We start from the raw sequence: 27,029 nt of genomic DNA on the forward strand, positions 1-27,029 counted from the left end.
AGTACGCGCTGCGTAAGAAAGGTGTGACAGAGAATATGGTTCGGGCAGTTATGGCGACTTATGAAGGTGTAGAGGCGGTGGTTACGGAGGAAGGTGTTAGATCTGGTGTTTTTGAGGTAAAAGTTGGTGTTCATCAAGGTTCAGTCTTGTCGCCGTTACTGTTTGCTTGTGTGATGGATGTACTGACAGAGGAAGTGAGAAGAAAAGAAGGATGCTGGTGTTTGTTGTATGCAGATGACATTGTCTTGGTGGCGGAGTCGAAGCAGAAAGTCATGGAATGGTACCGAGAATGGAAAACGGCAATAGAAGTCAAGGGACTGAAAGTGAATGAGGCAAAGACGAAGGGCATGAGATGCTCGAGGCAGGTGGAGGTGAAGGACAGTGATAAATGGCCATGTGGTGTGTGGGAAAAGAGTTGGAGTGAATTCGATAATGTGTGGGAAATGCAGTAAGTGGGTTCATGGAAGATGTTCAGGTGTCCGTGGTGCATTGACAAGAGTAACTGATTTTGAGTGCGGGACGTGTCGAAGTGGTGGGCGAGTCGCGATTGAACGGTTTGAACTGGGTTACGTGAGTTTGGAAGGTGTATCAGAGTTTAAATATCTGGGCGATGTGTTAAATGATGGTGGAGGGTGCGAGCAAGCGGTGAGGAACAGAGTTCAAGCAGCGTGGTGGAGTTTTAGAGAGTTTTCGGGAATGTTGTGCGGAAAGTCCACTTCGTTGAAGCAGAAGGGAGAATTGTATAAGGCATGTGTTAGAAGTGTTTTGGGATATGGAGCAGAGTGTTGGGCGCCGAAAGCAGAGGACCTGAGAAGATTGGCGTCGACGAAAGGAGGATGCTTAGGATGATGTGTGGTGTAACGTTGATGGATAGGATTCGAAGTGAAGAGATTAGAGAGTTGGTGTTGAGTGTATCGAGAATTGGGTAAGGCGCCAGCGTTTGAGGTGGTTTGGGCATGTGGAAAGGAGGGAAGAAAGTGCTGAAATTCGTAGAACGTTGCATATGAATGTTGATGGAGTCCGCAAACGAGGTAGACCGAGAAAGAGATGGATGGATACTGTGAACAGTGATATGAAGGCGATGGGTATAACGAGAGATATGGCGAGAGATAAAGACGTGTGGCGTGGAAAAATTCATGGACCGGTAAACCCCCCTGGCGGGGATTAATACTGGCCGGTATATAAATGTTGTTTGTTTGTTTGTTTGTTTGTTTTCAATATCCTGGACAAAAAATGTGAGAGATCCTTCTTGATGAGAGGAAATCCACGAAAGATTTCATGGACTGTCCTTTACCGTAGAAAACACAAAAAGGGCTCAGTTGAAGAGTCTCGAAAAAGAGAACAAGACGAAATGTTAAATTCCAACGAGCCATCCAGGGTGCAACTCTTGAAACTATTTTGGCCAAACGCAATCAGAAGCCTGAAGTAAGAAAAGCACAAAGAGAGCAGGCAATAAGGTATTAAACACAACTGTCTGGTGTCTTTAATATCTAAAAAATTACATCTTTTATGCTTGACTAAAAGATTTTGATTTTGTTTCTCAGTGAAGATTCTTTTTTACCTACATTGTATGAGTAACAACTGTGAGAAAATGAATTATAATCAGAGAGAAACATTGAAAATCCTCAAACTTAAACTGAATCAGATTTTGAGAAAATTGATCATTTTGTTGACGATTTATAAACATTTAGAGCTGCTAAAGATAAAATCAGGCAAAAGAAGGAGGCTAAAAAGATGACAAAGGTATTTAAAGGTTGTAACAATTACTCAACTATTATAATGTAAAGTAGGTTGGCTTTTTCAGTGCAATTTGCTGTTGATAAACTGCTTTGAACAAAATTTTTATGTTCAAACATTGAAATTAATATTTATTAGAAACTTTGACTGTTTGTTTGTGTGTGGGCAAATTGTATGACAAACTTTTCATGACTAACTTTGGGCAAAATTATGGCACATATTGTGAATTTAATTCCCACCCAAGCGAGTGATAAATTTCTTCATGAAGTTCAGTATTTATCATAAGTTTTCAATGATTCGATGAATCGTTGTCAATTTATACTGTGTATCATAAAATAGAAACAGTAAAACGTATGCAGTTAGTCTATAGCTGTGTTTGCAAACCATTCAAAGCTCAACCAATCAAATCAATCAATCAATCAAAGAGAATTTGCAAATCAATCATGAACACATTTAGAGGAAGAATTGAAACTTTTGTTTAAATTTGCCTGTTTGCATTATTGTTATTTTATAAAAGAAATAAAAGATGTTTTTTCATATTTGCGCTGGCTTATGCACACGTCAGAGACATTTGTGAGAACTCCCAAGCATCTGCAACCCTTGATGTTTGGTCTTGTGCTTGCAATGATCTGATCTTAATTTCTTGCAAGATCTCTTTGGTTTGCATTCACTTGTGGAAAACAGTAAACATCTTTTATTTACTTCTTACATGAAGTAAACCATTCTTACTAAGATATCTCAATAACACTCATCATTTATTCAAGGCTGCACAACAACCAGTGAAGGCAAAAGCTCCAACAAAACAAAAAGGTGGAAGAAGTACAGGTCGTGTTGGTGGAAAACGTTGAATGTAAATTATCACACATTTCACTATAATAAATGGTCATGGTTTAATGGTATTTGCATTTTTTTAGTTTTATGTTTTAATTCATGCTTCATTGTTCAATGTTGTGTAATCTGGTTGTGAATTAAGGATGAAAATTTGAATCACAATTTCAGATGTGAAACATAACCTCCCTCTACCCTCGTAATCCCCACCTAAACCTTCCCATACCCCCTATCTGCCAAACAAATGAAACTGGTCAAATCTTCACTTGTTTCATACAAGGCTGGTACCACTAAAATGAAACTTTTAACTTGTAGACTGATCAAATCTTCACTTGTTTCATACAAGGCTGGTACCACTAAAATGAAACTTTTAACTTGTAGACTGATCAAATCTTCACTTGTTTCATACAAGGCTGGTACCACTAAAACTAAACATTTAACTTGTAGACTGATCAAATCTTCACTTGTTTCATACAAGGCTGCCACCATTAAAACTAAACATTTAACTTGTAGAATGTATATTATGGTTGACAAATGTTGCGTGAAAGCATGAAAATATATTGAAACTTACCCTTTGTATCTACAGGGTGCATGCAAAATGCAACCCATTGAAATTAGCAGACATTTAACATATGCATCATTCAGCCGTAATCAACCTCCAATAAGACATAAACGTAATTGTAACGATAACACGAAATGATTTAATGATTGGCATTTTCAATGTGCTGTAGTTACAATTCATACGATCTCTTTACGCGTTTTTCCGTTTAGTCAACAAGCAAACGACTGTAATTTAGCACAGTAAATACTTAGTAGCGAGAGACTTGCCGAGCGGAAATCGAATTCGTGTAATAAAAATTAATGCCCAACATAAAGTTTTAATTAGAGCCATAGAAATAGACCAAAAACTACAATTTTTAAAAAAAATTTCTGCACCCCAGAAAGTAAAATCTTTGTAATTCAATAGTTCGTGGTAAATTTGTAATATCATCATAAACGTGAGCACGTTATTTTTTGCAACTCTCCATAATCTGAAGGGTTCATTCCTAGTGTAAAGTATAGTGAAGTAAGTTAACTGACTGTAAAATTCTAATTTCGTCGTGGATATACAACTTGAGAGAGAGCCTACAGACAGTAGAGAAAGGCAAAATCTGAGTCTTGACTGATTTTACGCAATTCATCTTATTCACCTTGAAAGCAAAGAATTGAACCTTGTATAATATAGTAGCATAATTAATGTATGTTTAAATAGTTAGCATAATTAATGTTTGTATAAATAGTTAGTATAATTAAGGTATGTATAATGACTAGTTAATAGATGGAAGCTCGTGTATATAAGAGAGCATTTCTCAAGTAAAAACGCTTTTTTAGTCATCCTGGACTGAATAATATATTACACCTTGGAAGCTCACTAAACATATTTTATAAAGTTCTTGAATGTCTTGTATATTTTATATCGTTAGAACAGCGTCCATGCAAGACTTCCAACAAGGCTATTTTAGCCACAAGTATCACAGGCTTACATTTTAGCTACAAGTATTTTCGTTATACACCCATTTTCATCGGTGTAATTCAACTTTAAACAATTCAAGTATTCCCGCAGTAATCGATCTGAGAAATTCCTTTCCTCAAACAACGGAGTTTCCTAGGCTGACCATCGTATTTCATTAATGATACTCCTTCATTATTTTCTGTCAACACAAGTTCTGTAAAGTGTCCATGGTGATAGCGAATCAAAAGAGGAGTTTTGATACAACCCACGGAGTCAGATAACAGTGGTAAGTATATGCCACCAAGGTTTACACCAGCAATTGGTTCATCATAGTCACCACGATTAAAATTGGCACATATTACCAGAATTGGTCTTCGAAGAATATTAGCTAAGGCAAATATACGAATCTCCTCAAGACAGTAAAAACTTGGAAGAGCGACTGTTTTCTTCCAGTCTTCGCTCCATTGCTCTACACCAAAATCCATTGGGATACCAGCATTTTGATCCTTCAACTGCCTTTCGACTTCCAACTGCCAGCGTTGTCGATAAGTGCCTAAAATGAAGTTTAAATGAATAAGGACTTGTATGGAGTCGAGTTATCCGGCTAGCCAAGAAACTCCATCAATCGGGTACGGTACCGCTCGTGTATTTGTTAACATAATTTTGCGTATGATGAGCGTATCTTTCTTGTATCATACGCGTATCTTTCTTGTATCATACGTTTATTGTTCTTGTATCATACGTTTATCGTTCTATTTTATACGCGTATCGTTTTTTTGAATCTCTGACAACGGCTGATATAGTCTGTCTGCTTACAGGACAATTGCTCGGTGCTAATTCGCGGCTATTTTCAGTGTATTTCTTTCCTTTCTTACTTAATATTAGTAGCTTTTCTTTCTTTGGAATAAGGTGATAAACGCGTCCCCGCAGACATGAGAAAATAGTTTTAACACATGCGTATCTACGTCTGCGATCTCTGATAGTGTCCGTATTGAATAAAAAGTGGTTTCATTCGACAAATTGTTACGAGAAGAAAGAAAAACGTTTTTTCATATAATTCTTTCCAGAGGAAAGCAATTTCTCAATGGATATTGGCATTGAGCAATGGAGCGAAGACTGGAAGAAAACAGTTGCTCTGGCATCAACAGCAAAATCAATCAAAAACCACAGAACGTTATTTAATAATGATCTTTATGAGTACAAGAAAAAGATCTTTGTGTTAAGATCTTTTATAATTTCGACCGTTGGTTCGCACCAGATAATTTTGAGTATTTAAAAGGGTAAGGAATGCAAACAAAAAACGGAGTATCATCTGGCAAAGATACTCCTTCTGAAGTTGAAAGCAAGCATTTAGCAAGATACTAGATTCACCCAATTAATAAACCACGTGATCGACTGGGATTGCATAATAATCCTGATAATAATACATATTTCCCATTTCTAACTAGAAATAGCAGGAAATATGTCGAAGTGTTGACGTAGAAATTGCCTATCTTCCTCACAAATTGTAGACAATGCGTATGGTATGAAAGCGTATTTTATTATTGTGATGGCTTTTTTAAAAGTCTTATGTTGGGCTATTATGTTCATATTGAAAATTCGCTTTTGTATTGACATTGTCAATAGGCGCTAGAGGATTGCAATCTGCGATTAGCAACCTTAAACCATAGGAATCTTGGTATTATCGAGCGCTTCTTACGTAATAAGGAACTCCAGGTCGAGTTTGGCTTTTCCAAGCTTGAGTTCAAGACGCTGGAATTTCCTGAACGCTTCGAGTGCTTCGTTTTTGTAGCGTTTATTTAAAATCGTGGCCAGAGATTTGCCAGGAGGAAAGCGAATTTTCAATATGAACATAATAGCCCAACATAAGACTTTTACAACAAAATTGTTACAAATTGTTACAAGAAGAAATAAAAACGTTATTAATAAGTCCTTCTCTATTTTATTATTGTAATGGCTTTTTTAAAAGTCTTATGTTGGGCTATTATGTTCATATTGGCTACATGTGTCTTATCTTGGTGCTTGCGAAATATATTAACGTACATTGAGGCTGAGGACTACAATCTGTCTAATTTTACCTTACTATACTTTACACTTGGAATGAACCCTTTAGACTGTGGAGAGTTGCAGAATATAACGTGCTCAAGTTTATGATGCTATTACAAATTTACCACGAACTATTGACGAAGTACCAAGATTAAAAAGAGTTTACTTTCTGTGGTGCAAATTAAGGCCCGGTTCAAACGTCGCATTTTACATGCGCCGAATCAAATCTGAGTTTTAGTCGACTAAAATAGTTTAATGCGTGGTTTGATTCAGACGTCGAATTTAATAGTCGCATTTATTATAGTTATGCTTCCACTTTTTCATAGTTTATTCATTTTCTTGTACTAATTTCCTAAAATGGCGAACAGAAAAATGTTGAGTTTATGCATTTCAAATATGATTCGTGTTAATAGGAAAAGACGAATATTGATGCATGTTACAGCAAATAAACTATTAGAAACGAGACGGCAGCTTCTGCAAATTTCCATGTTTTCTACCGTTAATTGGTCAAAAGCCTTCATACGTAGCCCTCCTTATCGATCATGTCGAAGACAAGATAGAAATTCCGGCTGGTGGAAGAAAGTTTGGAGTATTTATTCTGATTCAAAAAAACATTTCGTGTATCTCGAGGAAACTTTCCTTGTACATATAAATTTTTTGCACTTTAAACAAGTGTATTTTGTTAAACTTGTGCACGAAATACAAGGGCCATTACCATCACTCGCCGCCGCCATGCTTTTACAACTTTGCGCATGGCATTTAGCATGGAAATAATTGATATTTGCTTAGAAATATCTTAAAATAAATTATGCATTAAATTCGGCTCATGTAAAATGCGACGTTTGAATCAACATCGAATTTCCGTCGAATATTCGACTAACTCAGTCGAATATGCGACTAAAGTCGCATTAAATTAAAATCCGTCGAATTTAATTGATTCAAACGTCGCATTTTACATGCACATAATTCTCGCATTTGATTCGGCGCATGTAAAATGCGACGTTTGAACCGGGCCTAACATGTCGCGATTTGCAAAGCGCGATACATCGCGAGGTAAATAGCAAAAGCTTTTTTGTTTACAATTTTCACATAAAGAATTACGTCAGCCAATCACGATCGAGATTGCACCAACTTTGCATAAAAATTGCTGATAATTATACATATTTTCCATTTCTCACTTTGAAAAGCCGAAAATATGTCGAAGTGTAGACGTAGAAATTGCCCATCTTCCTCTCAATAAATTTCGGTTGACGATTTACGAAAAGATGGCAACGAGGAACTACGTCAAGAATATGTGAGGTCGAGGACATTAAATGACATTCATTCCATTAATTTGAAAGTCGGCAATGATCTAAATGTTGGTGTAATTTTGTTTGTCCTTGTTTTAAAATATGGGTTGTCACTTGTATGCTCTATTGTCACTTGGATGCTTCTTTGCTTGTACTCCCCGTGAATGTCCGTCGAGAAGTGTTGGCTATGATTCATGCTTCATTGTTCAATGTTGTGTAATCTGGTTGTGAATTAAGGATGAAAATTTGAATCACAGTTTCAGATGTGAAACATAACCTCCCTCTACCCTCGTAATCCCCACCTAAACCTTCCCCTACCCCCTATCTGCCGAACAAATCAAACTGATCAAATCTTCACTTGTTTCATACAAGGCTGGTACCACTAAAACTAAATATTTAACTTGTAGAATGTATATTTTCGTTAACAAATGTTGCGTGAAAGCATGAAAATATATTGAAACTCACCCTTTGTATCTACAGGGTGCATGCAAAATGCAACCCATTGAAATTAGCAGACATTTAACATATGCATCATTCAGCCGTAATCAACCTCCAATAAGACATAAACGTAATTGTAACGATAACACGAAATGATTTAATGATTGGCATTTTCAATGTGCTGTAGTTACAATTCATACGATCTCTTTACGCGTTTTTCCGTTTAGTCAACATGCAAACGACTGCAATTTAGCACAGTAAATACTTAGTAGCGAAAGACTTGCCGAGCGGAAATCGAATTCGTGTAATAAAAATTAATGCCCAACATAAAGTTTTAGTTAGAGCCATAGAAATAGACCAAAAACTACAATTTTTAAATAATTTTACTGCACCCCAGAAAGTAAAATCTTTGTAATTCGATAGTTCGTGGTAAATTTGTAATATCATCATAAACGTGAGCACGTTATTTTTTACAACTCTCCATAAAAGCAAAGAATAGAACGTTGTATAATATAGTTAGCATAATTAATGTATGTATAAATAGTTAATATAAATAAGGTATGTATAATGGCTAGTTAATTTTTGAATGTCTTGTATATTTTATATCGTTAATACAGCGTCCATTCAAGGCTATCCACATGTACACGGTGCGTATCTATTTTAGCCACAAGTATCACAGGCTTGCATTTTCGCTCCAAGTATTTCCGTTGTACACCCATTTTCATCAGTGTAATTCAACTTTAAACAATTCAAGTATTCCCGCAGTAATCGATCAGAGTAATTGCTTTCCTCTGGTAACAAACAACGGACTTTCATAGGCTGACCATCATGTTTTATTAATGAAACTCTCTCATTATTTTCTGCCAACACAAGTTCTGTAAAGTGTCCATGGTGGTAGCGAATCAAAAGAGGGGTTTTGATACAATCCACAGAGTCAGACAACAATGGTAAGTATATGCCACCAAGGTTCACACCAGCAATTTGGTCATCATAGTCACCACGAAAAAAATCGTCACATATTACAAGAATGGGTCTTCGAAGAACGTTAGCTAAGGTAAATATATGAATCTCCTCTAGAGAATGGAAGCTGTTGTGTGTAGTTGATTTTGCTGTTGTTAGAAGAGCGACTGTATTCTTCCAGTCTTCGCTCCGTTGCTCTACACCAAAATCCATTGGCGTACCAGCATTTTGATCCTCCAACTGCCTTTCGACTTCCAACTGCCAGCGTTGTTGATAAGTGCCTAAAATGAAGTTGAAATAAATAAGGACTTGTTTGTATGGAGTCTAGTTATCCGGCTATTCGAGAAACTCCCTCAATCGGGTACGGTACCGCGCGCGTATTTGTTAACATAATTTTGCGTATGATGAGCGTATCGTTCTCGTATCATACGTTTATCGTTCTATTTTATACGCGTATCGTTTTTTTGAATCGCTGACAACGGCTGAAATAGTCTGTCTGCTTACAGGACAATTGCTCGGTGCTAATTCCCGGCTATTTTCAGTGAATTTCTTTCCTTCCTTACTTAATATTAGTAGCTATTCTTTCTTTGGAATAAGGTGATAAACGTGTCCCCGCAGACATGAGAAAATAGTTTTAACACATGCGTATCTACGTCTGTGATCTCTGATAGTTTCCGTATTGAATAAAAAGTGGTTTCATTCGACAAAGCATTCTTTTCTGTAAGATACGCAGATACGCGTGTATGGTATTTTACTCGTTTGTGCGCTGAATCTAAAGCCTAGGCGCCACACTATCCTCCATATGGACGAAAAAGATGATTTGGCCTAACTTACTAACTTTTCCTACTTTACAATTCACGTATTAATCGGTAAAACTGAATTCATGGTAATGAATTCCTAGCCACACTATGGTGTGGCCTAAAGCCTAGGCCACATTATCGTCCATATGGACGAAAATTAGAACGAAAACTGCCGCAACGAAAATGTTGAACGAAAATTTCGTTTTCGTGCAGATTAGAAGAGTTGAATTTTTGACCTTTTTCGTTAACGAAAACGCATGCAATTGGCTAATAATCTAAAACTTTACTACACAAAGATGGCAGGATGGCACGAGGTTTTAATAAATCTGATGTGAGAAATACAATTTGTCGTCACTCGCAAGTATTTATATGAGTCTGTTGTCTTTGTTAGGTTCTCGTAACTCTTTAATCAAGTTGTTAAATTATCCCAGTCGATCACGTCGTTTATTAATTGGGTGAATCTAGTATCTTGCTAAATGCTTGCTTTCAACTTCAGAAGGAGTATCTTTTTCCAAAAGACACCTTTTCTTCTTTGCTTGTTTTGTCACTGCAAAGGCTACTACAAAGACACATCCAACAATTACCGTTTACGTTTTAGCCGATCTTTGTAAACATGCGTGCAATTTTACATCGTATCTGACATGTACTTCGTGCACGAATTTTCGTTTTGTTTTCGTTTTCGTGAATATAGCCGATAGTGTGGCCTGGGCCTAAATCTTTAAAATTTACAGAGCACCGCGCTCAAACGATTTTTATATTACATATTTCTTTTTGTCCCTTGCGTATAAAGTCTATCAAGCGACAGTTGGCTATTTTGTATTTCTCGAGTCGACGAGGAACTTTGTTGTGAATGTGACCGAGTTTACAACGTAGTTTGATTCGATGGTTGATGCACATGCTATTAATAAACGTACATTCTATTCGTATGAATCGAATCGTGTTTTAATAGAAGGCACTTTTTGTCGCGATATAATAAACGCCTATCATTCCCTTTCCATATACGTATCATCTCGAATGGTTGTTTGGTGACGAGACAAACCTACTTAACTGCAAGTGATGAAACAGTTACTGATGTCGAAACTATCATGAATTCAGAGTTAGTAACCATGCTTAACTCTCGATGTTGATAAAACTGAATTCATGGTAATCAACTCAAAACTAATGCTAAATAGAAGAAAAGTCTCTAAATTTAACATTAAAGTCGATAAAAAATATTACACAGCTTTCAGAAAGTAAAACATTAGCTTTAAATGTTGACCAAAATTTATCCTGGAAAAGACCTTCTGTTGAATAATACTGGAATAACATAGAATTCCATACCAGGTATACTACGTACTTAATACCAAAGAAATGAATTTGTTAATGCTAATTACGAACAAAGTTCTCTCAAGTATCACATCATGGAAGATCAATATCAAGAGCAAGACCATTATTGACAGCAAGGTCGCTGCTGCTTCGCACTAGGTTCAGACAACGCTGGAGAAGGAAAGAAGGAAAGAACTTTGATACAAAGAAAAAGATAAACGCATTAAGCTATGGAAATAACTTGTAGTACACATATTTTCGTTTGTGGTTGTCTGATAAAAACAATCTGCCAAATTCTTACCGAAGATGTGACAGGTAAGGTCATCGGGTGTGTTATAAGGAACACGCGAAGAACAAATAAGTCCTTATTCATTTAAACTTCATTTTAGGCATGTATCGACAACACTGGCAGCTGGGAATCGTAAGGCAGTTGGAGGATCAAAATGCTGGTGTCCCAATGGATTTTAGTGTCGAGCAGTGGAACGAAGACTGGAAGAAAACAGTGGCTCTTCCAACAACACCAAGTTTTTACTGTCTTGAGTCGATTCATATATTTGCCTTAGCTAATATTCTTCGAAGACCAATTCTGGTAATATGTGCCAATTTTAATCGTGGTGACTATGATGACCAAATTGCTGGTGTAAACCTTGGTGGCATATACTTACCATTGTTATCTGACTCCGTAGATTGTATCAAAACTCCTCTTTTGATTCGCTATCACCATGGACACTTTACAGAACTTGTGTTGACAGAAAATAATGAAGGAGTATCATTAATGAAAGACGATGGTCAGCCTATGAAACTCCGTTGTTTGTTACGAGAGGAAAGGAATTTCTCAGACCGATTACTGCGGGAATACTTGAATTGTTTAAAGTTGAATTACACTGATGAAAATCGGTGTATAACGGAAATACTTGTAGCTAAAATGCAAGCCTGTGATACTTGTAGCTAAAATACCTTGTGGAAAGCCTTGCATGGACTCTGTTAACTCTAACGATATAAAATATACAAGACATTCAAAAATAAATTTCGACTGCCTTTGTATACTCTTAAGATTTTCAACTACACAGTAATTCTGTACGTTGAGAAAGTTAAAATAATGCAACGCGTTTGTTACTATATATGCCAATTTGTATGATTACGTAAATGTATGATGATAATATTCTTTGATTTGAATGCAAGAAAGATGAATTGTGTAAAATCAGTCAAAAGACTCAGATCTTTGTCTTTCTCTACTGTCTGTACGCTCTTTTTCAAATTGCATATAGTTGTAAAAAATAACGTGCTCACGTTTATGATGATATTACAAATTTACGAACTATTGAATCACTCAATTATTTGTTATTCGCGTGTTCCTGATCACAAACCCGACTTCCTTACCTGTCACATCTAAGAATTTGACAGATTGTTTTTATCAGACAACCAAATGACGTTTTTATCATGACAAATCCTGACGGAAATGGAACACGGACGCGTGCATTCCACCATGAAATAAGGCAATATCATCGCACAATAAAGTCGCAGAGATTGCTGAATTATTTGGTACAAGTAAACGAACTGTAGAAAGGAAAATGCATAAATGTGGATTATCAGCTGCAAACAGCGGCTCAGCGGCTCGAAAAGAATGACAGGCCTTTTGCGATCCAGAGGTGTATTTGTCCAACAAACACGCATTCGTCAATCGATGCACAGAGTTGATCCAGAGGGAACACTTTTACGAGCTCTTAAAATGCGTGTAATTTCTCGAAGGCGTTATTGTGTCGCTGGGCCTCTTTCATTAGGGAGCTTTAGCAAGAGCGCGACTACGACAACGAGTATGAAGTTTGACCGTGTAAGAGAATGGCACGAGGAAGTTTGTTGTCGTTGTCACTTCGTCAAAATTTAGTTTTAGCTCTAAACAACAGAACGAGCCTTTTTATTGTGTAAAACACCAAAGTTTGCGAAGCAGCTACGGCTCTATTTGTCAATAATTATATCAACGAATCGGTAATACTGATTTTGCGAGAATATAGGACTCTTTAGACTGAAAAATCTTCACTATTTCAAGTTTAATGTACGATATATTTGTACTATTTTATTGTTTGTTTACCTTTCACTTTGCGTACGAAATACATGAAAGTTTTGCAGGTCATATTTTCATTTTTTTATGTACATCTGCGCTCAAAAATGGGTTCTAAATTAAAGCCTGGATGCTCGAAAATAGTACTGTAAACTAATCTCTTACGGAATGAAGAAATATATCTACTTTCTTTGCTTAAAAAGACATTGTAGTCACGACTACGAATTTTTTACAAAACATCGTACACAAATTGATGACGGCTACAGGTGGTTGTTGTCGCAACAATGTTTTCGCGCCAAAATGACGTAAATCGTACTCGTAGTCGTACTCGTAGGCTTTGCTAAAGCTCGCTAATACATCTATAGTTCCATAACGACTCGGGTCCCTGTTATGATAAGCCTATGATATATTTTAAAATTTGCAATTCAAAGTGTATCTAAAAGAACTGTTTGCATAATTGCATTTATAGTGGAAATATGGATTGCATTGTCAATGTAGAAGTTCCTGTTGATAGTAATGTGCGTTTTGTGGTAGCTGTTTTTGTTTGTTATTAGGAGCTTTTAATGGTTATTGGTATTGGGGTGTTTTGCAAGTGTTGTAACGAAGGGCTGAGGGTTTAGCATTGAAATAGCACCTTTGATTATGGAGCCATTACGATAAATTGAGTATTTGTAATCGTTGTTAACATTATATATGAAGAAAAATTATCAGTTAAGTGCAGAAATTTGATGAATGTACGAAGTCACCACGATTAAAATTGGCACATATTACCAGAATTGGTCTTTGAAGAATATTAGCTAAGGCAAATATATGAATCTCCTCAAGACAGTAAAAACTTGGTGTTGTTGGAAGAGCCACTGTTTTTTTCCAGTCTTCGTTCCACTGCTCGACACCAAAATCCATTGGGACACCAGCATTTTGATCCTCCAACTGCCTTACGATTCCCAGCTGCCAGCGTTGTCGATACATGCCTAAAATGAAGTTTAAATGAATAAGGACTTATTTGTTCTTCGCGTGTTCCTCATCACACACCCGAGCTCCTTACCTGTCACATCTTTGGTAAGAATTTGACAGATTGTTTTTATCAAACAACCACAAACGAAAATAAGTGTGCTACAAGTCATTTCCATAGTTTAATGCGTTTATCTTTTGATGTCCCTCACTCTTGAGTCTCATGATGTCTGTGATTTGAGTAGTAGTACTCAAGTGGGTCATTACCATTACTAATATTATAGCTAAGTGCTATCTTTGTCATGGCTTGCATAATTGTCCTACCCTCTTGAATAATAACTTATTAGCGAAAGTGGCGTGTGAAAAATAAATGCCAACATTGCCAATATATGCAATTGTTACGAAATTGTGTATGAGGCTTGTCACATCCAATGTATACCAACATTTATATAAGTAAGTGAATACATTTCATATTAAATACATTAAATACATTGAATACATTAACATCAACACCAACAGTTACAATTCTTCTCGGGACTTTACTAACTTGGACGATTTACATCTTTAAACATGTAACGGATACTCCTGACTCAAAACATTTATAACAAAACCCTGATTTTCTTCTGTTCCAAAACATCCACAGCCTTTGAGCTGGTGATGAAGATGCTGCAGCACTTTTCTCACCAAAATTGGCTAAAAATAAAAACCTTACTCTAGGTGAAACTGAAAAGTTGGCAAATAATTCCTTCTCCTGATAATGAAGTTCATTCTCGTAATGAAACCTGTGCAAAGCATGGCTTGTTGCGTTATTTTCCTGTTCTTTTTATCTCGTTTTTTTTCTGTCTTGAGTCTTCTTTTCCGACTTTAGTTTTAGAGTTGCATAACATTGTGAACACAAGTTTTCATTCTCTGGAGTACCAAAGAACAGACATTTTTTAGTCAGACATCTTCTCTCGACCGTTTCTACTTTTCTTGAAATTGGCGAAATTTTCGCACAGTTTGGATGGGATACAACGTTAACTGAGCGCGTGGATGAACTTGCGTTAACAACATGAAATTTCTTTTCATCTTTCCTTCCACTGTTTGTTGTTTTTCTAGTTGTATTACCTTGCACATTGGATGTGGATTGTCCGATATCTTTTTTTCCTGAAGAACGACAATTGAGAAACTTTTCTTTGTAGCAATCATAACACAGGCCACGTAAGTCCTCATTTCCATTGTTCATACAGTCATTATAACATCTATCGCTAACTGACACAAATGGAGTTGCCCTTTTTGGTCTCTCGTGTAGTATAGACTTCAATGTTGTAAAACAGACAGAACATAGGTCTTCATATTCTGGGCTCGCAGTGTTACCACAGCCAGGAGAAGTACAAATACGTGTGTTGTTTGTGTTTCTACATTGATGACAATAATTGTTTTCGATACTGGCAGTGTTTCTGCAGTTAATCTTTGCACATGGTTTATGCTCCTTTCTATTTTTAAAATGGTCTTCATATTTGGTTGAATATGATGCCATTGTCCTCTGATCATTAAAATCACAAACCTGAAATTTCTTTCCATCTTTCCTTCCCATGTTGGTTGTTTTTCTAGTTCTATTGCATTGGACAACGGATCTGGATTGTCCGACGTCCTTTTTTGCTGAAGAACGATAATTGAGAAATTTCTCTCTATAGCAATCATAACACAGGCCGCTTGTATACATGTCATTATACAGTTATTAAACATGACAAAAAGGATTAAGCAATAAAGCAATTGCTAAAGTAGCTTTATTGCTTAATCCTTTCTGTGAAAATGCCAATGAGTTTATCTTAAAATTATGTGACGTTCCATTAACAGCTTTTGTTTTTGGCTTTTTAACATTGGTTTGCCATATTTGTTATCACTGAATACACTCAACTGCAATTTTCGTTTTTTTCCTTCATTTACTCCCGCGAAATTAGAAAAAAGTATTCCTCTCAAATAAAAGGTCTTGAAATTGAAAATGCTGACGCTATGATAAGCTTGATTTCCACAATATTGCCAGTTCAAACATATGAGCAATTTTTCTAGCCTCTTGAAAAATTTCTTTTGCTGTCAATACAGATTTGCAATTATTCTGTTTGATAAAAAAAAACTTATAGCCAGTGAGTCTCATGTTGTGTATTAAGACCAGATGTAGTTTTTAAGAATCTGAACAAATTCATTATCAGTCTCTCAATCCAACAAAGTCGTCTTAAAATGAAATATGATGTCTGTGATTTGAGTAGTAAGGAAAACACAAAATCATCTTAGGGCCTGTTTATATGGAGCCGAGTTACCCGGCTGAGCGAGTTACTCGCTCAACCGGGTTTGACAAAGTGATCTATTTATATGGCACCGGGTAACTCGGCTAGTACTTCCGTTCATTTGTCTTAAATGAAGTTTGGTAGTTCTAACTTGGAGTAAAGGCGCGAGATTTTAAAAAGCCTCACAGTTTCGCAGCAAAAATGGAATGGGTGAATATAAAATTGAAAATTATGATACTTTTATGTTTTTGAATAATAATGCTGCATGTAGAAGGCTTAGTACGCATGGGTACCAACAGAGCCAATTTTCTCGCCTCGCCGAGTTACCCGGCAAATGCGTTTATATGGAACAATTCATCCCGCCTAGCCGGGTAACTCGCTTACACAAACCGAGTTACCCGGCAAGGGGAGTTACTCGGATGTATAATATAAACGATTCACCGGGAAATGCATACATTTTATATAAGGGCCGATTTATCCGGCAAAGCGAGTTACTCGGATGTATAATATAAACGATTCACGGGAAATGCATACATTTTATATAAGGGCTGATTTACCCGGCTAGGCGAGTAACTCGCTCAGCCGGGTAACTCGGCTCCATATAAACAGGCCCTTAGGAAAAGACATACTCAAGTGGGTCATTACCATTACTAATATCATAGCTAGTTTCTTTAGCAAGTAAAATTTAGGAAACCAACGTGGGCCCCTAATTTTATTAATTATCACTGTTCTAGCACTTGATTATGGATGCTCCAGTTCATTGCTATTAATTTAGTATTTGCGATGTGATCATATTTTGTGAGATGATATGAAGAAAATATACAAGATATGAATAAGAAAAGATGAAGACTTTTATGAGGTTTGTCACATCCAATTTATACCAACATTTATATAAGTAAGTGAATACATTTCATTTAATAGCTACTTTATTAGCTACTAAGATCGATACAATTCTGTTAAACAGCCACTATGCCAATATAATGGCAATACTTTTTTCGTGTTTATTGAAACAAAAATTTTTTTATTCTTTTTATTGCACAACATGTTTTCTGTCATGTTTCATATTATAAATGTCGATTGTTTATCCTCCCGGTTAGTAGAGTCCTGTGAAAGACTGTTGGTGTGGATGTTGACCGACGTTTCGACAACCTTAGCGGTAGTCATCTTCAGAGTCAATTGCCGCTAAGGTTGTCAAAACGTCAGTTAACATCAACACCAACAGTTACAGTTCTTCTCAGGACTTTACTAACTTGGATGATTTACATCAACACCAACAGTAACGGATACTCCCTGACTCAAAACATTTATAAAAAAATCCCTGATTTTCTTCTGTTCCAAAACATTCACAGCCTTTGTGCTTGTGATGAAGATCCTGAAGCACTTTTCTCCACGAAAATTGACTAAAAAATAAAAACCCTCCTCTAGGTGGTATTGAAAAGTTGGCAAATAATTCCTTCACCTGATAACGAGGTTCATTCTCGTAATGAAACCTGTGCAAAGCATGGCTTGTTGCGTTATTTTCCTGTTCTTTTCATCTCGTTTTTTTTCTGCCTTGAGACTTCTTTTCCGACTTTAGTCTTAGAGTCTTTGCATAACATTGTGAACACAAATTTTAATTCTCTGGAGTACCAAAGAACAGACATTTTTTAGTCAGACATCTTCTCTCGACCGTTTCCACTTTCCTTGAAATTGGCAAAATTTTCGCACAGTTTGGATTGGATACAACGTTAACTGAGCGCGTGGATGAACTTGCTTCAACAACATAAAACTTCTTTTCATCTTTCCTTCTACTGTTTGTTGTTTTTCTAGTTGTATTGTCTTGCACAGTGGATGTGAATTGTCTGACATCTTTTTTTGCTGAAGAACGATAATTGAGAAATTTCTCTCTATAGCAATCATAACACAGGCCGCGAAAGTCATCGTTTCCTTTGTTCACGCAGTTATTGTAACATCTATCATTAGGTGACGCTGAAGGAGTTGCCATCTTTGTTCCCTCGTGTAGTAAAGATTTCAATGTTGTGAAACAGGTAGAACATAAGTCTTCATAATCTGGGTTGGCGGTATAACCACAGCCAGGAGAAGTGCAAATACGTGTGTTGTCTGTGTTTCTACATTGATGACAATAGTTGCTATTGATACTGGCAATGTTTCTGCAGTTAATCTTGGCACATGGTTTCTGCTCTTTACTGTTTTTAAAATGGTCTTCATGTTTTGTTGAATATGATGTGATTGTCCTTTGGTCATTAAGTCAAAAGAAATTTAACTTGTTACGACTGCTACGATAGTAATTCGGTATAGTGTAAACGGAGCCTTATAGAATATATACTCTTATTATTTCTTTTGTGAATCGTTCATTTCATTGTGAATAAGATAGATAGCTCAATATATGAAATCATCATGTTCTTCTGGTTTATTTCTGAAGAAAGCTGCAGTATTTGGCCGAAAATTTAATAAAATATTTTTAAAAATAGTTTAAATCGAAAAAATGTAAGGTAGTAGAAAGAAGTTAAGTATAAAGAATTTAGAAAAGGATTTTGTAAACTAATTTCTTACTGGATGAATGAAAAACCAACGCTCCTTGTTTTTTAACACTTCGTTGTCAAGACAACGCGGGTGCGTTGCTACGAGCATCTGTCATCAAAACAGAGTTTCCGTTCAAATTGATATAATTCGTACTGCTAACTAATTTTTAATAGTGAATTTTCACCGTTTTATAAAAACAGCATCATCAAATCCGTGAGTAAAGTTTTTAAACCTGTTTTATCTTCAATAAGAACTTGATAAACAGTTTTTCTCAGCGTTAATCTTCGGTCATGAATACCCCACATACCAAATGAAGCTGCATGCATCAAACAATTTCCATCGCCCAAGGTGTTTATAGGAATAAACTTAGGTAGAATTTTACACCAGTTGAGAGAGCTGTTGTTTTCCAACTTATTTTCAAGAGCAATGCTTACTAAGGTTGCGTACAGAAAATCTTGAAAATCTCTATTGAAACAAGAAAGATTCGGGAACAAAAAAGTGTATCGCGATGATGTCAATAAGAATCGATGATTTCCCTGAACTGCCGGGATAGTGACATCCCCATCAATTGAGTCACGAATAATTTCCGAAGTTGCAACATCTATTGAAGAAACACTTCTTTGCAGTTCCATAACGACTCGGGTTCTTGTTATGAAAATCGTATAATATATTTTAAAATTTGCAATTTAAAGTGTATTTGAAAGAACTGTTTGCATAATTGCATTTATAGTGAATATGGATTGGATGGTCATTAATATTGTAGTGGTTGCTGTTGATAGTAATGTGTTGTGGTGGCTGGGTTTTTTTTCTGAAAAGGTGGTTGTAATGTAAAAATTTGTTGCATTTGTTAAGTTCTTGGAAATGTGTAAGCCAACTTATAACGCAGGCCATTATAGTCTAAACATCATACAATGAACGAGAAGGCTAACAAAATTATATTATAATAACTAAAGTATATGTTAAATTTTAAATTCCATGGAAGATTAGTACAGATTTTCGATCGCTACTGTTCAGCAAACCGTCCTAAATTCTCGTATTACCTATACACATAATTAAAAACAGGGACGTTCAGAGAAGGGGGCAAATTGCCTCCGACACAGGCAGAGCCAAACAAAGAGATCGAGGGCAATGAAAAACTGTAATGTGTCCGAATATTCGTGAAACACGAAGGGCTCCAAAGTTCGATTGTGCTTCGGGCCATGAATATACTGTAGAATACTCCATTGAATATCCAATACATTGCTTCAATGTAGTGCTCTATAAAATATTTTTGTAAGGGCTGTCACATATGTTTTTACGCATAAGAAGATTTGTGACAGCTAGACAACTGTAATGGACGCTTAAAAGTACAAATGTAGTACACCTTTGACAAACTTACGTCTGTGATTTTTTGTTTATTTGCGTCGTAAAGATGAACAAAATTGTCTTATGAAAAGGTATGCTAAATTTAAGTGAATCACTACTAACTGAAGTTACTTCTCTTGAACCGTAAAATTCAGGAAACCAGCTTTGCCTATCATTGTTTAATTCACGAAAATGCACTAGCACCCTTGATTATGGAGCATTATCATAAATTAAGTATTTGTAATCGCTTTTAACATGATATACGCAGGGACGCCGGAACGGCAAAAGGGTAGGAGGGGCAAGCCTTTGTGGAAGGGCATATTAGTGAAATATACTAAAAATAATCTTATATTGATAAACAGCAAAGAGATGTGCTACATGCAATACACTGTACAGAAGCACACGTCTGCAGTGTTGGTCGATTAATATTAACGATAATATAACTATCAAACGATGTAACGTCACTAATTCACAATTTGTCATGTATTGTATTTTCCAAAATATTTAATTCTTCTTTCATTTCTCTGTGAAAACTCTTTGGCAATTACGTCTATTTCCACCATATCCATGTGTTGCTTCTGAATGTTAGAGAACATAATATCATTCAGATGATTTCCTTCAGTGTTTGACCGCAGCCATGTTTTGAGACGACGCATTACGCTGAATGTGCGTTCGCACGAGGCAGATGAGAGTGGCACTGTGTAGTATAGTATAATTAGTTTGTGGATCTCTGAGCACCTTTTCTTTGCTGACGGCATGGCATTCAGTATCTCTGCTATTGTTGAAATATGCGTGACTTCTGTTATATTTTTCTTCTGATCCGCGTTGTAAAGCCCAAGAATGGTAGGAAGATCATCAAGCTGCTTTCTTAGAGCATCTTTATCAATCAAAGAATTGCTTAATCCATCTAAAGATACTCCTCTTTCTTTCATAGAGTTAAGTAACAGTTTCTCGATACATTTGATCTGGAAAAGATCGTCTTGTTCAAATCGCGATCCTAGACCTGAGATGATTGCATCAATGGCTTGGTAGTACGAGCTTCGCATTGGTGTTATATTCGCACTGTTGTAAACTGAGGCATCTGTGACGTGAAGGCTTTCTGTTATTAACATTTCTTCATTATTCATCCATCTTGGAACTTTTCTTAGTCTAGTGCCAGTGCCAAAATTTTCACTAAATTCTAGTGGAAACGACATCATAACACGAAGAACTTTCTTAGCGTCATCAAGTGTACGCTCAAACTCTTCTTCGCTTCTCATCTCATGAAGACGTTGCAGGACATGTCTTATTGAAAATAGAGCGTACTCAGCTGAAATATCAACCGCTTGGAGCTCTTTAGAAAGCTTCTCGAGTAAAGCCAATAGCTTTCTTGTCGCGTTTAAATTAAAGATGACGATTAAGGAAGACAGTTGTCGCCTTAATATTCCTCTAATCCTTGCTTTTGTGTCTGCCGAAATGCTAGTATCTTCCTGCAATTTTTCAAGGGTTGCATGTAGTTCAGCCGATTTCTCGAAGATGACGTCAGCAGCCTTTACTCTTGTTGTCCATCTCGTTGTAGAAAGATTTGGAGTCGTAGAACTTTGTAATCGTTTGTTCCTGTTTCGTTTCTAAAATCTGCCTGTATTTCTTCGAACAATAAAATACGTTTTGGATGGGCACCTACGATTGCATACAGGGATTGGCATAAATCCAGTGATGTAGACAATAAATTAGATTGCTTAGCTGCATCCTGTATAATAAGTTCATTGCAGTGACTGAAACAATGAACATAAATTGCGTTTGGTGCAATATCTTCCTTGAGCTTTCTTGCGAGGGATTTCATTGCTGAAGCCCCATCAAAGCCCATAGCTTCCAAAGCCAAATGTTAAAGGAAAACTAACATAGTTACGACAATTTTATTGCTAAGCTATAAAGAATGAAATATACCACAACGGTTAAGTAGTCTTTATCTTGGATTAAAAACAATAAACTTTCAACCTGTAGGGCACTTTTGCCCCCCTTGCCCCCCCAGTTCCGGCGTCCCTGGATATACGACGAATAATTTATCAGTTAGCTGCAGAAATTTGATAAACGAGAAAAGACGTCGTTATTATGAGGCTATAGCCACACGTACGAAGTGCATATCTACATCTATAAGGAAGCGAATATATTACTTTATTACTAATATCGAGAGAGCTCTTTAGATATAAGGATTTAAACCTTATAGAATGACAGTATTTCTTGTTCATTGAAACAAAAGTTGTTGAAAACTGTTCACACCAACTGTCTATTCTAAGAAAAGCATTTCTTTCTTCTTTAAACATTTATGACAAAGACCCTGATCTTCTTCTGTACCAAAACATTCACATCCTTTAGTTACACATGGTATTAACTTTGATGGTCGCCTTTATACTGGTGACGAAGGTGTTGAAATACTTTGTCTCTCAACAATTATCTAAAATATAAACAACTCTTCTATACATGAGGTTGCAAATGTGATAAAAGATTTTTGACGAAAATGAGTACAATTTATTGATTTCTAAAGATTTTGTGAGAAATTTCTTTGTTTAGTTAATTCAACAACAAATATTGACCTGATAATATTGGGATTCATTTACATAATAAAGCCTGTGCAAGTCATGATTTGTATTCTTTTGCTGTTGTGCTATTTGCCAGTTCCTTCTAGCTCGTTCTTGTTCAGCTTTGATCTTCTTTTCAGACTCTAAGTCATACTCAAGTTGCAATGCCTTTGCGTAACATCGTGAACAAAAGTTATCATTCTCTGGGATGCCGAAGAATTGACATTCTTCAGTCAGACATCTTGTCTTGACTGCTTACACATTCGATGTTGATTCTTGCCTGATAGGGCTACCATAACTGAACCCTCTTGAAATAATGCATGTAATTTAGCGAAACAAACAGAACATAGGCCTTCATAATCTGGGTTGGCAGTGTAACCACAGGTAGGAGAAGTACAAATGCGTGTGTTGCCTGTGTTTCTACATTGATGACAATGATTGCTATCGATACTAGCAATGTTTAATAAATATTTACCGAAATTTATTCCGTTAAATACGCTGGGAGATCGCAACATTGGCTACATGTGTCTTATCTTGGTGTTTGTGAATTATATTAACATACATTGTGTTGGATTCAAAACGTTTCCGGTTCTGATGTCAGATGGGAGACGACAGACATTTGGCATCAAACTGTCGTCTGAATAAGATCAAATGAACTTCTCTGCCTAGTAACGCTGTAAATTCTGTAAGTAGTTAGATGAATTTATCCCTTCTTTTTTTTGCATTTGTTAGAATTATTTGTAATTATTTAGTTGAACCGTACGTAATAAAGTATGCGGGTCTCAAAGTATCAGAAACTTGGCAGAGAATGATTGAGCCCTTAGTCGAATTTTACAAAAAGTTCAAAGAATTTATCCTCATCAACTGATATATCGACGAGGCCCTGTTTTTAATTAACGATCTTTTGAATGGCTGAATCTAACAACGAAGCGAAGAGCGTAATGAGTAATGAACAAACAAAGCAAACCACCCCAGCTCTCACCAGGGAAGAAGAACCTTCAATTCTCGAAACATCTGAACAACTACGAAGAAAACGATCTGCTGCAAAAGGCGCAGTTACAAAAAATAAGAAGGAGTTAACCAAATCAAATAGAAGTTTCCAAACTTGAGCGAAGCAAACAATTAAAGCACAAGAATTCAACGAAGTTGTAAATAGATTTTACAACGCCCACGAGCGTCATCATGCTACAATAGAAGATGATTATGATCACCAAGACTCAAACAAATACCTTCAAATTGAACAACAAAGAATTGAAAATTTTCAAAGGACCTTAAACGAATGGCTCAGAGAGTTTACAAAACAACCATCAATGTCAGAAGTCAAGATAAAGCCAGTGACTAAATTAGTAACGTTGAAGAGTAGAGCCGTGTTCTAAAGTAAGTCTTTTGAAATCCGTTCCAATCCAAGGAAACAGCAAAACGTTTTCGTTATTTTAGGAAATTCTTGTGAAACTGAAACACTTTTTTCATAATTGAATCGATATTAGCGGTTTTACGTCCCAGATTCTTTAAAAATCGGCGATTAAAACTTGTCGATTTTAATTGTTTTGGAAATATTCATTAGTCTTTACCCAGAGACTGCTATTATTACATGTTATACTTCTCATTTGATCTTTCTAGTATTTGATGATTTCGTTGTTTTCTTTAAATTTCCAGACTCGAGGTTCGAAGCTACAGTGGATACAAAATCTACCCAGGTCATGGGAAAATATATACACGTCTACATGGAAAGGTACTTACGTTTACAATGTTCTACTTAGAAGAACTGCTTAATTTGTCCCTTCGTTGATATAAAGTTATTTTTAAAACACACTTTAAAAACTTGATTGTAAAATCACATCTATATTATTGTGCCATAACCAATAAATGTTTTATACATCAATTTAATAGTCTTTCAATTTCCTGGACAAAAAATTTGAGAGATCCTTCTTGATGAGAAGAAATCCACGAAAGATTTCATGGACTGTCCTTTACTGTAGAAAACACAAAAAGGGCTCAGTTGAAAAGGTCTCGAAAAGGAGAATGAGACGAAATGTTTAAATTCCAACGAGCCATCCAGGGTGCAACTCTTGAAACTATTTTGGCCAAATGCAATCAGAAGCCTGAAGTAAGAAAAGCACAAAGAGAGCAGGCAATAAGGTATTAAACACAACTGTCTGGTGTCTTTAATATCTGACAATTACTCGACTATTATAAAGTAAACTAGGTTGATTTTCTCAGTGCAATTTGCTGTTGATAAACTGCTTTGAACAAAAATTTTATGTTCAAACATTGAAATTACTATTTATTAAAAACTTTGACTGTTTGTTTGTGTGTGGGCTAATTGTATGACACATATTGTGAATTTTATTCCCACACAAGCGATTCATAAATTTCTTCATGAAGTTCAATATTTATCATAAGTTTTCAATGATTTGATGAATTGTTGTCACTGTATGCAGTGATTAGTCTATAGCTGTGTTTGCAAACCATTCAAAGCTCAACCAATGAAATCAATCAATCAATCAAAGAGAATTTGCAAATCAATCATGAATACATTTAGAGGAAGAATTAAAACTTTTGTTTAAATTTGTCTGTTTGCATTATTGTTATTTTAGAAAAGAAATAAAAGATGTTTTTTTATGTTTGCACTGGCTTATGCAAACCTCAGAGACATTTGTGAGAACTCCCAAGCAAGTTCAACCCTTGACGTTTGGTCTTGTGATTGCAATGATCTGGTCTTAATTTCTTGCAAGTTCTCCTTGGTTTGCATTCACTTGTGAAAAACAGTAAACATCTTTTATTTACTTCTTACATGAAGTAAACCATTCTTACTAAGATATCTCAATAACACTCATCATTTATTCAAGGTCGCACAACAACCAGTGAAGACAAAAGCTCCAACAAAACAAAAAGGTGGAAGAAGTACAGGTCGTGTTGGTGGAAAACGTTGAATGTAAATTATCACGCATTTCACTATAATAAATGGTCATGGTTTAATGGTATTTGCATTTATTTAGTTTTATGTTTTAATTCATTCTTCATTGTTCAATGTTGTGTAATCTGGTTGCGAATTAAGGATGAAAATTTGAATCACAATTTCAGATGTGAAACATAACCTCCCTCTACCCTCGTAATCCCCACCTAAACATTCCCCTACCCCTATCTGCCGAACAAATCAAAACTGATCAAATCTTCACTTCTTTCATACAAGGCTGCTACCACTAAAACTAAACATTTAACTTGTAGACTGATCAAATCTTCACTTGTTTCATACAAGGCTGCTACCATTAAAACTAAACATTTAACTTGTAGACTGATCTAATCTTCACTTGTTTCATACAAGGCTGGTACCACTAAAACTAAACATTTAACTTGTAGACTGATCTAATCTTCACTTGTTTCATACAAGGCTGGTACCACTAAAACTAAACATTTAACTTGTAGACTGATCAAATCTTCGCTTGTTCCAAACAAGGCTGGTACCACTAAAACTAAACACTTAACTTGTAAACTGATCAAATCTTCACTTGTTTCATACAAGGCTGGTACCACTAAAACTAAACATTTAACTTGTAGACTGATCAAATCTTCACTTGTTTCATACAAGGCTGGTACCACTAAAACTAAACATTTAACTTGTAGACTGATCAAATCTTCATTTGTTTCATACAAGGCTGGTACCACTAAAACTAAACATTTAACTTGTAGACTGATCAAATCTTCACTTGTTTCATACATGGCTGCCACCATTAAAACTAAACATTTAACTTGTAGAATGATCAAATCTTCATTTGTTTCATACAAGGCTGGTACCACTAAAACTAAACATTTAACTTGTTGACTGATCAAATCTTCACTTGTTTCATACAAGGTTGGTACCACTAAAACTAAACATTTAACTTGTAGACTGATCAAATCTTCACTTGTTTCATACAAGGCTGCTACCATTAAAACTAAACATTTAACTTGTAGACTGATCAAATCTTCACTTGTTTCATACAAGGCTGCCACCATTAAAACTAAACATTTAACTTGTAGAATGTATATTTTGGTTGACAAATGTTGCGTGAAAGCATGGAAATATATTGAAACTCACCCTTTGTATCTACAGGGTGCATGCAAAATGCAACCCATTGAAATCAGCAGACGTTTAACTTTTGCATGATTCAGCCGTAATCAACCTCCAATGAGACATAAACGTAATTGTAACGATAACACGAAATGATTTAATGATTGCATTTTCAATGTACTGTAGTTACAATTCATACGATCTCTACGCGTTTTTCCATTTAGTCAACATGCAAACGAATGCAATTTAGTACAGTAAATACTTAGTGGCGGAGACTTGCCGAGCGGAAATCGAATTCGTGTAATAAAAATTAAGGCCCAACATAAAGTTTTAATTAGAGCCATAGAAATAGACCAAAAACTACAATTTTTAAATAATTTT

General features: G+C 35.9%; 1 protein-coding gene, 4 long non-coding RNA genes and 1 other non-coding gene across 6 annotated transcripts; 3 read left to right on the plus strand and 3 right to left on the minus strand.

Moving 5' to 3' along the window:
- The first annotated feature begins 622 nt into the window (after nucleotides 1–622).
- On the plus strand, nucleotides 623–25,581 carry LOC124443399 (60S ribosomal protein L24-like). Its single transcript, XM_046993885.1, is given in 5 exon segments — nucleotides 623–632; nucleotides 1,170–1,325; nucleotides 1,328–1,457; nucleotides 1,692–1,743; nucleotides 25,447–25,581. Coding segments are annotated over 5 exon segments (432 nt in total). The 3' UTR covers nucleotides 25,531–25,581.
- On the plus strand, nucleotides 1,536–1,614 carry LOC124443442. The gene has a single exon (XR_006947666.1). It is a non-coding gene; the product is annotated as a small nucleolar RNA SNORD34 (small nucleolar RNA).
- LOC124443017 lies at nucleotides 3,900–6,268 on the minus strand. Its single transcript, XR_006947462.1, has 2 exons — nucleotides 6,136–6,268; nucleotides 3,900–4,610 (listed from the first exon to the last, which is right to left on the minus strand). It is a non-coding gene; the product is annotated as an uncharacterized LOC124443017 (long non-coding RNA).
- LOC124443021 lies at nucleotides 13,536–14,044 on the minus strand. The gene is made up of 2 exons (XR_006947464.1): nucleotides 14,000–14,044; nucleotides 13,536–13,925 (listed from the first exon to the last, which is right to left on the minus strand). It is a non-coding gene; the product is annotated as an uncharacterized LOC124443021 (long non-coding RNA).
- Nucleotides 22,106–22,779, minus strand: LOC124443020. Its single transcript, XR_006947463.1, has 2 exons — nucleotides 22,613–22,779; nucleotides 22,106–22,473 (listed from the first exon to the last, which is right to left on the minus strand). It is a non-coding gene; the product is annotated as an uncharacterized LOC124443020 (long non-coding RNA).
- Nucleotides 23,157–24,324, plus strand: LOC124443013. The gene is made up of 3 exons (XR_006947458.1): nucleotides 23,157–23,282; nucleotides 23,350–23,974; nucleotides 24,254–24,324. It is a non-coding gene; the product is annotated as an uncharacterized LOC124443013 (long non-coding RNA).
- Nucleotides 25,582–27,029: the final 1,448 nt, after the last annotated feature.

Source organism: Xenia sp. Carnegie-2017, unplaced genomic scaffold, assembly GCF_021976095.1.
Source record: "Xenia sp. Carnegie-2017 unplaced genomic scaffold, XeniaSp_v1 HiC_scaffold_20, whole genome shotgun sequence".
In the NCBI taxonomy this organism is placed as follows: Eukaryota; Metazoa; Cnidaria; class Anthozoa; order Malacalcyonacea; family Xeniidae; genus Xenia; species Xenia sp. Carnegie-2017.